At 34.2% G+C, this 14,038-nt stretch overlaps 2 protein-coding genes across 2 annotated transcripts; one reads left to right on the top strand and one right to left on the bottom strand.

Moving 5' to 3' along the window:
• The first annotated feature begins 742 nt into the window (after positions 1–742).
• On the top strand, positions 743–4,532 carry LOC106668784 (protein Mpv17-like). Its single transcript, XM_014397875.1, has 2 exons — positions 743–1,227; positions 3,936–4,532. The coding sequence occupies exons 1-2, from the start codon at positions 1,067–1,069 to the stop codon at positions 4,330–4,332; spliced, it is 558 nt and encodes a 185-aa protein (XP_014253361.1). The 5' UTR covers positions 743–1,066; the 3' UTR covers positions 4,333–4,532.
• A 15-nt stretch (positions 4,533–4,547) lies between these two features.
• On the bottom strand, positions 4,548–13,539 carry LOC106668783 (uncharacterized protein C05D11.1-like). The gene is made up of 18 exons (XM_014397873.2): positions 13,239–13,539; positions 13,027–13,167; positions 8,874–8,974; positions 8,604–8,813; positions 8,397–8,519; positions 8,167–8,321; positions 7,821–7,920; positions 7,479–7,751; positions 7,163–7,417; positions 6,929–7,102; positions 6,611–6,847; positions 6,364–6,544; positions 6,045–6,297; positions 5,809–5,986; positions 5,603–5,746; positions 5,375–5,535; positions 5,160–5,312; positions 4,548–5,097 (listed from the first exon to the last, which is right to left on the bottom strand). Exons 1-18 carry the CDS (start codon positions 13,408–13,410, stop codon positions 5,037–5,039), a joined length of 3,072 nt encoding a protein of 1,023 aa, XP_014253359.1. The 5' UTR covers positions 13,411–13,539; the 3' UTR covers positions 4,548–5,036.
• Positions 13,540–14,038: the final 499 nt, after the last annotated feature.

The raw sequence follows: 14,038 nt of genomic DNA, 5'->3' as shown, positions 1-14,038 counted from the left end.
CAAGCATATTACAAACAAAAAGTAAAATAAAATTTTACAAGAAATATATTATTGTATTATTTAGCAGGTTTTTTGTTTTTGATGGAGAAATAACGTGAACTGGATAGTCTTGACAAAACGGTGTTTGTCATCTAGGTGCGCATATCACAATCCGACCCTCTGAAGCTAAAAAATATGATTAAAATTAAGTGGCAGTGCCGCTGATTTTTTTTTTTCAATGTATTTTCAGCATTGCATCTGCCTTTTCATATCCTGCAGTCTGGATACTCAGACATCAACCACCTTGTAATGCTCCAGTTCATGGATAATACCAAAAGCACAGCAGAAATACTTGTTTATGAATTATGTATAGGTGATCTCAGTATAATTCAGAAAGTTTTGTATTATTCCCGGTGATCTGATATTTATTATAATTTGAAACACGTTACTAGACAATACAGGTTCAGCATTCAGCAGAAGTAAAAAGAAAATGTCGCAATATAATGCTGGACTATTTTGGACAGTAAAGAGTACCAAGTGATTAATTAATAAAATTATTAGCCCAGCCGGCATAACATTTTGTTGTTACTGTTAGCAATAGTTGATCTGTTTTATTAATAAAAAAATTTCTGCATGTTTTCTTTCCCAAGAGGAAAATGATTCTTAATTAATTACTATTTTATCGAATTTTTTTTTAAAGATAAAAACAACAATGGAAGTTATAAGAATTGATCATTTTATTTAGCATCAGAGGATTGATCATATTTTTAATCTTATTTGAGGTTTTTTAAATGTTTTTAAAAAATTAAATTATTCGAATGTTTAAATGTCTAAATTTGAAGTAGAGCGGACCGGAAGGGCGATCACAGAGGCGTATGAAACCTTTTCCGACCATAACCTCTTCAGTTATCACGCTGTTATCACGTCGATCGGCTCTCGGTAGTCGGCACTGTTCTGCTGAAGGACGACTGATGACGATGGGCGTCTAGTGGAAAATAACTCCAGCCCTCTTTCCGCACCGTCCGGGCCGAGCGCGGAGACGAGGATGCCCTGAAAGCCTGAGCGTCCTCATCCGACCACCGGGGAAATGAATTTTCTCAGAAGAGCGGTCGGCATGTACAACGCCTGTCTCAAGACACACCGGCTCAAAGTGCAAGCCGTCCAGATATCCGCTCTCATGGGCATGGGCGATGTCTTCGCCCAGAAGCTCGTCGAAAAACAAAAATACGATCCCGTCAGAACGTTGAAGTGAGTCTTTTTTTTTTAAATCTTATTTTTTTCTCCCAAGGGCATCGCGTACCATGTGACCCCTGACACGTCTTAAAAAAATGAGATAACTCAAATATATTTCTTCTTATTATTATTTAGAGATCCTGAGATGTGATCTGGTATGATGTAGGTTTAGAAAAACATTTTATCGTGCCAACGTTTCTATCTTTATTGAGATCATCTTCAGCGCCTGGGATTTATAAACCTCGTTTAAATTATACAAATACGTATGAGCTATGACTATGAACTTATAAATTGATGTACACAATATAGAAATTTTAGGTTTAATCAAATTTGTACTCACTCAAAGTGTGTGTTTTCTATGTAGATGTGTTGTTGTGTGTCGAATTGAGAGTGTTAGTGAGATCAGAGATACCATCGTTTTTTGTTTATATATGTTTGAGTGAGTGGGGAAAGGAGATAGGGATAGAAATTTATTTTTATATGTGGAATCGGCTTCTTTGAGTTGAAAAGATCCCCCACCAGTAATAATAACTCTAAAGTAATTGACAAAATCAATTGTACAAATTGTCCGGTAACTTACATCGGAATTACATCACAATAAGAAGGTTAAAACATCATATCTATGATTGCAAAAAAATAAAAAATAAAATCCTACACCACTGGCTGTCCACCTTTTTGATCACCAATACATTTCCAATTTCAACAATCCAAAAAATTACACACAGAACAAAACAAACATAAATGTAGCTTTTTAGAGCATTAATTACAGAATAGACATATGTTCTGTTCAACCCATTCAGCCGCAGCTACACTAATATCATATATCAAATTCAATATAAATAACATACATATAGCACACAAAACATATAAAACAATCATTACACTTCACACATCAGACAATTCTACAGTCTAAATCTTCAACAATTTATCTCTCCTTTCCCTAATAATCATGAAAGGATAGTCATGCCCGAATGACAAACCAAAGATGGTGTCTCCTCACAGTTAGTAGCTACTAACTGTGAGTAGGTACCATCTTTTTAAAAAATATTGAACAACATTTATAATTTCTAACCATTACCCTTTTTTTCCATTTTCGGTCCCTTTCGCCTCAAAGAAGCTAACTCATCATAGAAAAATGAATTTCTATCCCTATTTTCTTCCCCACTCCTTCAAAATAAAACATATATAAACAAAAAACATTAATATCTCACTAACACTCTAAACAGACATGCAACAGTGACACACCACAGTACTTTGATTAAACCTAAAATTTCTATATTGTGTACATCAATGTCTAAATTCATATTCATGTGTATTTGTATAATTTAAACAACGTTTATAAATCCCAGACACTGATGATGTTTTAAATAAAGCTCAAAACATTGGCATGATAGAGAAAATGTTTTTCTAAACCAACACTGCATATCATTATTTCTAAATAATTATTACATAATGGTCACTAAACATTATACATTTCTTATTATTCATCAAATTGTCGCCCCTGTGTATCACAAAAGCTTCGTAAATAAACTCAGTAATTGTAATTCTACCTGGTTCTCCAAAAAATATTTTTTTATACACTAATAGACAAAATTAGAGCATCACCCTTAAATTTTAATATATTATTCATATTTTGCATACCAAAAATAGGTTTTGTTGTAAAAATGAGTTATTTAAAAAGAAAATCCTTATTACCTAACTCTAAAAAAAAAAATTCAAAAAGTAAATAAAAATATTTAAAAAACATTATTATCCCCTGTAATATCGAATATTTCCACCTCTGGACGAACGGATCACCTCAGTTAAACACCTTTGTGTTCCTTGGAAAAGATTTCTGGTAAAATCATGAGGAATTCTTTCCCATTCATCAAGAATGGCCAATTCCAACTGCTCTAGGGTGTTAGAACCTGGGTTTTGCTGTCGTACTTGTCGCTTAAGTTGGTCCCATATGTTTTTTATTGGGTTCAAATGTGGACTTTGAGCTGGCCACACCAAACACTCAATTCCTACGTCATTCTAGGTAGTCATCTTCAATACATGCTCAGTGGTGTCTGGCATTATCCTGTATTAACAAGAAACTCACTGATGGGGGGGGAATGTTCTTCACCCCAGAAATGACCCAAAGTGAAATGCCACCTGAGGAACCATACAGCATGGGGCTTACCTTACTCCTGAGCATCTCCATATGAAATTAGGCCCTCACCTCATCTGTAAAGAGAACTCGTCCCCAATCTTCCAATGTCAACATGGTAATAGTTGACAATGATTCTACTCACAAACTGATTTTCAGACACATATTTGAACATTTAATGTTCATCTACTATCCAAGTTATTTACATTTTCCACCTAGATTTTACAGTACTGCCACTGTCTACAATATGGAATGAAAACTACTTGTACATAGCTTGCATAGTATGATTTTTTCAGACGAGGCAATTTGGTTGATTCAGCAACCCACTCGAAGAAAAGTTAGCTGCATGCAAAGGCTACACTCCTTAACACGTGTCCATCAATTAATTTAATCTTCTGAGAGGCCTTAATGCTCAAAATCCGTATCTGCAAAACCAGTTTGTGAATAGAACCATCCTTTTCAAATATTTAGTTGTTGAATATATATACTCACTAAATTATGACTTTTTTTTTAATAAAAAGAAATCAAATACCCAGTTAGATCAACATTCACAACAATGTTGCATTTTTAATGTTTGTTCTTTGCTTTACAGATTCATGTCCCTCGGCCTTGTTTTAGGGCCAGTCACCGACAAGTGGTTTATGGTGATAGACAATTTCTTTGGGAGAGAGATGACTTTAAAGAAAGGCGTTAAAAAGGCGTTGTTAGACCAAGCGATCGGGAATCCGGTTTATCTCACTGTCATCCTCGGCGGGCTGTCTTTTATCGAAGGCAAAGATTACACAGAAACACAAAGAGTGTTCAAAGAGAACTTCCTCGACATACTTCTCGCTAGTTACATGGTATGGCCTGCTGTTCAGATCTTCAACTTCACCCTTGTCCCGAGTCAGTACAGAGTTTTGACCATCCAGACTGTTGAAATTCTTTGGAACACCTATTTGTCATGGAAGACCCACCAAGACGAACTGAACACATCTAAAAATTTTTAGCTTTGCCCAGACAGCTTCACGAGTTGAAATTAGTCGGCCTTCTTGCAGACTTTACTCCATCGGCTCAATCTCAAGCTTCAATTATTCTCTTTTTTCAAAATAAATCAATCAAATGTGACTTTATTCCTATTGATAATACAATTGTGATATAGATTATTTAATTAAGCTTGTAAATATTTTCAATAAAGCTAATTTTTATACTTCTCAGTCTCAATAACCTTTTTCCAATTTTATTCTCATTTAAAATAGTACAGTAAAATATAATTATTTTTCATGTTAAAGTGGTTTGTTGTAAAGCTAAACATACAAGTGCCTGTATTTTTAGGTTTTAAATAAATTAAATTTGAGAAAAACATGCATTCTTGGAAGTAATTCCTTTTCAATAACAGGATATATAATAATAGAAAATATGTTTATTTGCAAATAATATAAAATCACACATCGTTCTTTTGATTTTAAGGCATATGTTAAAGTCTTACAATTATTATTTTATTTTAAATTAGAAAACTGAATTTGAAAGAAAACTTTCATAGATTAATTATGATTAGGTTTGAAAACATTGAATTACAGTGCTTGTTTTAAGAAGTTATTAAGATCAAATTTTAAAAAAATAATGGAGTTGTTTCATAATTAAGATAGCCATTTTAAATAACAAACCAGGATGTGAAAATATAACTTATTTTTGCATTTCTTTCAAATATTTATCACCAGAGGACAGCAAAACTCTCTTCAACAGTACTGTACGGTGTTGTTCTTAGCCCCAATCTGAAATTGTATTACGAAAAAATTACCAATACTTAAAATGCTTTAAATTATTTAAAACTTACTCATTCAAGTTTTTACTGATTTCTTCAACTTTAGAAGGATGGCAGACAACTGAGACCCTTGTGACATCAGGATCAAACATTGGGGCGATGTACTTTGGACCGATTTTAACTAAATCTTCAATGGAAACGTTAGATAATTTTTTAACTAGCTTCCTGAAAATAGCACCCGATTATCAGTACATGTACACTCTGTGATGTTTAAATTTGTGACATACCTATTGTAATCCGGAGATACACTTTTAAAAAAAGAAAGCAACGCTTCTGTTACAACATTGCCTATGCACTTCTCTTTCTGGACAGTCTCGTATATCACCGAGCTCTTGGCGGACTCGAATAGATTCTGGTCCCATTCGGTATTCGGTTTCAAACGTTCTTCCTACCATTTGAAAATTGGATTATTTCATTTTTGCGACAGCTTGATTATTTAAATATTAAATACTTACAAGAATTAATTTGGCTTGTTTGTAAGCACCGATTATGTTACTCGCTCTGTAAAGAGAAAAGAACAATTTTCCCTGGCTCGGCCTTGGGATAATGTAATATGAATACGCAAAGCCCAGGCCACGAATCAATTTCCACATCGGGCCCTGAAAATCAAGTAGTTATAAAAACATTGTAAATTAAAAAAAAGATCGAGTTACAAATTTACCTCAAACTGTGACACATATTGCAAAAATACAAGAAGTGGGGCTAGGTCAGGATGATTGTAATCAGTGATACACGGCGAGGCCATACAGAGGAAACTGCTCTCAACTGAACCGATACCAGTAACACATGATTCTTTGAGATTTTCTTTAATTATCTTCCATTCAGGTGTTGAATTCATCCTGATAAAACGGTATTTTTACAATTTACACAGTTCAAATTTTATTTCGATTAACTCACGGCACTCTAATTGGTGACAGGCCAGTCGGAAGGAAGTGTTCCCAAATTGCTGCAGGATCGCTGAAATGTTTAGTTAGAATGTCAAGATTCACAGCCAGATGAGCAGTCATGTTTTCAGGATTTGTCAGCACATCCCTGACATTCTGTATTTCTTTCAAAACTGCTTCTATGCCGTCTTTTTCATCCAAACGGGATAAGACTTGGGTAAGGAAATTGTACTGAACGAGGACGTTTGTTCCATAATGGTTATTTTCTGTTAAAAATTAAAAATAATTATAAACCAATGTGAGTTCACTGTGTTGCAGTTATTCTAATTTACCTTTCCCAAACAAAATCCCCTTCAAAAGATCATAAACCATTTTACTTCCTGAACGTTTATACTCAGGGACATCGTTTATTATCTTCATGGCTATGATTTTCAACCTTTCAGTGGTTATCACAACATTGTAAAGAATTTCCTTAAGCCATTTTATACCCTTATCGTATTTTTTGGGTTCGACCTAAAATTCAAATTAAGCACTTACAAATGCTGTTTATAAAGGAAAAAAAGCTTGTCCATGACTTACTTGAAGCATCAGACAAACTGTATCTGGGTAAGGCCCACAGTTAAAAGTTTTGCCCGAAGTTACACCAATTCTAATTTCCGCAGCCACCGTATCTTCTTCTAACTGATGAACAACTTCTTCATAAGGTACCAAGGTATCACCTCTTTGTACTGGAGACTGGAGAAATGAAGATGTCAACAAATTCAAATAAGGGCGCAGATCAGATTTAATTTTACTGCTGTCCATTAGGACATAAATCTGTTGGGAATTTTGAAAAATAACAGTTAGAACATTTCTAATTTGATGTCTGACCAACATGTATTGGCTTTTTATACTAACATATGCAAAATTAGTATGGAGGTCTGTGAGTTGCATGTTCAGCGGGACTTTATTAAAACTGAATCTAGGATCTGCATCAGGGGACTTGCTAGTGTAGCATTTGATCGAATGGAAATGAATCGAGTCGATTGAAGGGACTGGCACAAACTTCAGCATCTCGTCTGGAGGAGGCTCCTATTGCAAAATAAAATTCAGTCACACTAATCAGTGCTGTCACATTTGCACGATACTAACGTTATTCTGAGCCACAGCTTTTTCTACAGTTTTTTCTAGATTCGCCAATCCTTCCGGACCGAATTCTTTGACCCTTTTTATGACCCTCTCCTCTTCTTCCTCAGCGATCTTCTTCTGAGCTTGAATGCTTGGTATTCCTTTGATCGTCACACTCACTCCGTCGATGAAATATGTTTTCAAGAGATCCAACCAAAACTCTGCCGGTTCCTTCTCCATTTTATCTAGATCACTGATATAATTTAATCTTTGGTGAAACTGTAAGAGAAAAGATTCGATTATATAAAATAAGTTGAAAATTCTTAAATAAAGAACTCACGTCTTCTTTTGTATTGCCATAGAGCATAAAACCAATTACGGTGAAAGCGATCAAATCGTATGGGGTATCTTCCAAATTTGCCATGGACTCGAGCCTCGATCTGTGGATGACTGTGGCAAGTCGTTTCATATCGAGCTGTTTGTCCGTATTTTTAACAAAATCGCCGAGCAATTCAAACAGTTTGTCTTTTATCAAATTAATTTTATCAAGAGGCACGTTACTAAACTGAATCATCATTAACGATTCTGAATTTTCAGTAAGTGAATAAGACACCTATTATTTTCAAAAGTAGAAAGCATAAACATGAATGAAATCATATCAATCATAATGAGTGAAATTTACCCTGCTACAATAAGGATCTTGAATGTCGACAAAAGCTTTTGGAAGTGGACTGACTGGTGTATCCGTTAAATACTTTAATAATGTTGAAAGCGCATTAAACCTAAAAATTATCATTAGCATTATTAAATACAGGTACAGCTATTTTATTCGAACAAATAAATGAACACATCAACTGTTGGACTAAAGCAGGTAAATATGTAAAGTCAAACTGATTTTTAAATGAGTTATTGTTAATTAATTTTTACTTTACATAAACACATTTCTTTTAAAAAGAAAGTATGATAATGATTTAATGGATTCTATGATAATAAATTAAAAACTAAGCAGATTGTTAAAAGAATTTTACTTGTAATATTCTTTGACAACTGATGGTCCCCTCCAACCAATATGGACCATGCCGTTTGATTGATCATCGGACGGATATTCGACCTCCAACTCAGTGCTTTCAAGCAATGGAGGTACAATGCTTTGCCAAGGTCTTACATATCCTCCTCTATCCCCCTACAATATCCACAATTATAAGAGATAGAAATTAAAAAAAAAAAAAAAATTATAAATTTTTAAAGCAACAATTACTTTGCTCAGTATTTTTTCCTCGATCGGCCCTAAAACTTTGAGAACATTGAGGGGATTAGTACAACCCGCAATAATTATAAAACAATTTTCTGGCCTGTAAAATTGTTTGTGGTAAGCCTTGACCTGAAAAATAAATTAAATAAAAAAATAATAAACTGGTCATTTGTAATCGAAATGGCAATAATTTAGTAACAGAAAAATACGAACTTTATCATTGTTGGTGCTTGTTCTTAAATTTTCCATGACGCCTCCAGTTCTCGATTTGTATCCGCATTTGCCAGGGTAAACCAACTTGAGCATGTTACACGAGACAACTTCTTCGGCTGTGTTTTCCACTCCTTGCATTTCGGTAAAGACGACGCCGCCATCTTTTCCTTCACCGTTAATGTGATAAACTTCAGTTATAAAGGCTGATTCCTGAAATTGTTGAAATCACGATGTTGTTTTTGAATGAGCCACCTACCAGGTTGAACTTACAGTAAGAGTGGGGAAGAAAACATGATCGAGATAGATGGGCAAAAGAGACAAGAAACCAGCTTCACCTGCTGTAGTCATTGTGTAACAGGTGTGGTCAGTATCTGAAATAAATTATTAGATGGCAAATTTTGTCAACAATAATTCTGAAAAGCCATATATAACATAACTACGCTAAAAAAAATTATACTATGTACATCATGACAGATGTGTTATCAGTCAATGCTTATGTTCTAGTACTAACAGTGTTATTTTCGTAATTGTTTTGTGTGAATTGAGGGAAAATAAGGCAAAACAAACAGTATGTAATTTACTAAAGCTATTAAAAAAAGGACGGTTAAGGGTGTAAAATTTTAGGGAATGGAACGGGAGAGTTCCTCACATGAACACTTCTAATATGCAAATTCAACATGTTAAATGATGTGGCTATTTGAATAAGTTAGAATTTGACAAGTTATTTCTTTACATCAAGGAATTTCACATGATTTTACACAACTATGGCTTGTTGGCGTTTTCCAAATCCTACACTGACAGACAAATAAATTGGGTAAAAGAGATGGTAAACCCAGCCAAACTATTTCCTTCTTTAATAGGCATAAAAAATAAATTCATAGACTTGGACATAATTAAAAAATAACATGGAACGAAGCCTTGGTAGAAAAAAGCAGACAAGAAAAGGAAAAAGGATGACATTTCCAAAAATCTATGGAAAACAAAATCTTACAGGCACAAGCTGGAGAAGACTAGAAAGGAAGAAGGCCCTCTGCTCAATCAAACTTTTTCTTTTTTTAAAATGAAATAAACGATTGTGTACAATTTACAAAATAAAATAAATCCCTAAATTTTTTCAAAATCTATTTTTTTTTACGAGGGTTCGCAACAGCAGAGGTCATATAAACCCTCAGGGTGGCAGTGTTTTTGGAAAAAAGCCCATTTGAAAGCCTGTCGGGTTCGAATACAGGGCCACTGGATTCAAACCCGGGACCTTTACCTTACAGTGATGAGCACGGTGTCAACGCCTAAACCGATGCCCCCCAAATACCTATATTGCTAGGAATGTTCTTCATAAGAAAGAAAAAAGTTAAGATTTAAATTATTACACCCTCAGACATTTCCAGAACAGAAGTAAGCAAAAAAGTTCATCAAAGGACCATTGCAGAAACTACTGACATAACAATTAAATCTAGGATATGATGATCAAGACTGTTGACTGGACACTGCAGACTATGAAGGAGACCTAGAAAGGTCCCCATACTGTATTAATAATAATAATACTGTGTTTATTTTTAAAGCTTGGACATTTAGTCCGTCAGCTGAGAGTAGGCCTTGATCACAATTAAATATAAATTTCCCTTCATTGTTCAAAAATTAATTACAAATATAAAAATTTCATTTCTTGATTCACACTAAATAATATGTATTTATTTTATATTTAAATGATTACACTTTTTTCTTACATAAGTTAAGCAATAATAATTCAATTGATAAAATAATTCCACTCAAATACGTTTTTCTTATTCCATAAACTAATTACTGATAATAAAAAAGATAACTGATAATCTATTGACATATAATTAAATTACTACAGCATTATTCTATTATGTACATTTAAATAATTAAATTTTCTGACTAATAATATACGATATTTAAGAGCTCTGCATGTATACTGGTACAATGTTTCCCAATTTTTTCCATTTATATATTTCACTAATGTCTCTTTTTCAATCATCACTTTACCAAACCAATCCTGCCAAAAACTACTTAAAACTAGACTCTTACTAATAAAATGAAAAGTATCCTCAACTTCTGCTGTATTATAACAATTCTTCTATCCTCTATTCTACTGAGATCATAATTTTATCCTAACAACCCTCCTCGAACCTTTAATATAGTGCTAATAAAAATGAAATTTGAACTATTGTTTTTAAATTAACTGAGGCCTGTTTGTAAAGTAGGTAAAGTTGTCTCTTCCTTTTTTTTGCCTAAGATGGTTTTTGAAATCAACTTTTATCAAAGTAAGTAAATTGTTACGAGCATTTCTGTCTTGGTATAAGCTTGGTATATTATTGATCTTTAATTTATTGCAGAGATCCTGAAGTTCTTTTGTTTTTTTCTTATTTTCTCTATAAATTTTAATTGCCCATCCTAGCTGATAACAAAACATCGGATCTATACCTGTTTCCAGAAACAACATGTAATCCGAAAATTTCTTGGTAACTAGAGCAATTTTTTTTAGAAAAAAAAAATTATTGACACTTTCTACTTCTTTATTTTCTTTAAAACACAAAGCCTAAGTAGATATTGCCTGGAAGAAGAAGAAAGAGGTGGAACATGTCCTCAGGTTACACACAGGAGTACCTTAACAAAGCTTTAGGATCTAGGAATAATAGAGATTGGCAAGAGTTGGTTATAAAACAAAAGCCAAGGGGTTACAGGCTCAAATTTTGACCTGGCCAAAACCCTAGGCCCCACACTATCCATATTTCACGCCGAGATAGATGTATAGAACTCAGACAAGAAATAGTAAAAAAAAGACTAAAAGTGGACAGATATACAAAATCTCAGGCAGTTAAACAGCACTGATGGCTGGAAAGCTGTTCTGGGAATGCCTAACATATCTCCAACTCCTGGGAAAACGAAACCAGATAACTGATGTAAGGGAAGGAGATTGAAGGCAATGAGCGGACTAACAAATTAGCAAAAGCGGGAGGAGCCCCCACACCCTTTGGAGCAGAACCGCAAACTGGCAAACCTCAAGGCTAAAAGCGGAACTGAACAAATGATGGAGAAAGAAATTACAACACAATGGAAGAATTCACCAGGTTCATCATGATCAAAATGTTTCCTCAACAACTCAAGCCAGGAAAACAAAAATCTACCTCTCTCTCAACAGGAATTAAGGAAAAATTACACGATTTTTTTCTGGTCCTTGTCCAATGAATTACAAATAAAAAAAAAAAAAAGATAAAACAAAGACTGCCATGAAAGAGGAGAGACATATATCCCAATACTGGTCGCAGTGCCTAGGTTGTAAAGACTCCTAAGATATGAAAATCATCTCCTGATATCAACAGACCATATTAAAACCAATACGGATTGTGGAATTCAGCCAAATCTTGCTTCAATACTTCCTCTTCCTGGTCAATAACTAACATTCTTCCTAGCCTGTTAGCTCTCATAGAATGAATATTTTATTGTGTACAATAAGCGCTATTACTGGGCAGAAAAATCAAAATTATCCTTTGACAAGAAAAGATCTATAACACTATACCGCAACTTATATCGGCTATTGTAGTTTGAAAAATCATTCTAATTTCAATTGACCCCTTTAGATACAATCATAAATCTTTAGATCCATTATTTTTAGGTTGATTTACAGGATCGTATCATCCCCAGGGTACCAGTATTTTTGCAAAAAAGAAAAAAAGGCCTATTTGTACGTATGTTGATGACCAAAGGAATCTTTTTTTTTTTTTAATGAATGGCTTTACAAGCAAATTATTTCTTGCATCTTAATTTTTCTACATGAACAAACAACAATGAACTGTTACTATTAATGCAAATATTAAGACAGAGCAACATTTTAAAGAGTTACCCAGATAAAATGTAAACATTAAACAAACTATAATATGTATAATATTTAAAAACAATTATTATTTAATTTAATTAAATTTCTTGAAAAACCAGTCATTTGGTTGATTGATGCCCTCTACCCTTGGCCATTATTTTCTCAAATCCACATCATCTTTCTCCTTGATATGATTTTGTATGTAGAGTTCAAATTCAGGGCCACTGGAATCTAACTCAGGACCCTTACAGTGATGATTCACTGTAATCATTGAAGCCACCCCATGGATTCATTGTTAAAACCACATTTTACATTTCAAATTGCACCATTTTTAGCTTAAATATTGCTAGTATCTACAAAAAAATCAGTCGAATCACCATCACAGTCTAATACATCCTCTTCCTGATCAGATTCAAGATGTCTGAACAGGCATTGGCCGTACAACCTGTTCCAGAGATTGAGTCCTGTCATAGCTTCTCGACTCGTTTATGTTCCGTTTGTCACAAATTTGCGATTAAAATTATGAACATAATTCCAGGCTGTAAATTTTTTTTAGTATTTGTGTTGGTATAAACTTGAGACGCCTACCAGTCCAGGCGTTGGTGCCAGAGGCGAGGCACCTGTTGGCGAGAAGGTCCAGCACACCTTTGTACGGATAATCCTCACTGCCAAGGAAAATGAGATGTTCGAGCGTATGAGGAAGGCCGTCATCGTCGTGAGCCTCGGTCCCTAAGTCAAAAGAAACTCAATTATTGCCGGTTATAGAGCAGGGGGCCGGATTTTCGGACTGATGTTAATACCGAAACAGATGTATCCGTTGACCAGGGGGCCTTCAATTTCGCCGATAACGACGGTTAAGCCGGTTTTTTCCGAGACGTATTTGTAGACGGGTATTGTGTTGTTTGAGAGCGAGGTGGTCATGAGCCTGAAATTGCCGTACGCCTTCGGCTGGCTGTTCTCCTCGACAGGCATTTGGAAGGTCTCGGGTGGAACTTAAAAACACGAAGGATAGAGTAGCTAAGAAGGACTTTGCAACCACAGTAGGATAACGCCGTTTCGTTCGTATCTCTAACGGATTACAAACAGTGAGGAACCCTTCTGAAAAACTCAACCCAAGGGTTGTAAACCTAAAAGGGAAAAAATAATTTCCCAATTGTATAGAATTAGAAATCTTCAAACATTTCAAAATGAAAGAAAGTTCATTGTTCATTATTATATGCAGTAAACAACTGAACAATCGATGTCAGTTGGTAAGCAAGACTTTTTTTTGTCTAACGCTGGTCAATTTTGCGCTTTTTTTTCTAATATTTTATAACCCTATTTTCAATTAAACAAAACTTCCAATTTATTTAATTTTTTTAATTTTACTTTTTGACAATTTTCGTTAATTCTTAGTGAAATATTTACAGTTGTATTTAATGGCGGCAACCAAACACTATTTTAAGAAAAATAAATACATATATAATTTAAAAAATCTTCTCAGAGGTAGAAAGCTCGTTCTTTATATCTTAAATGTTCTGTATAGAGAATGAGGAACTTAATTAAAACAGAAATTAATGATAATGATTATTGTATACTAATTAATCATGTTATTGTCTTT

Source organism: Cimex lectularius, unplaced genomic scaffold, assembly GCF_000648675.2.
Source record: "Cimex lectularius strain Harlan isolate CLEC.00 unplaced genomic scaffold, Clec_2.1 scaffold125, whole genome shotgun sequence".
Taxonomy (NCBI): domain Eukaryota; kingdom Metazoa; phylum Arthropoda; class Insecta; order Hemiptera; family Cimicidae; genus Cimex; species Cimex lectularius.
This window is presented reverse-complemented; position numbering and strand designations above follow the sequence as displayed.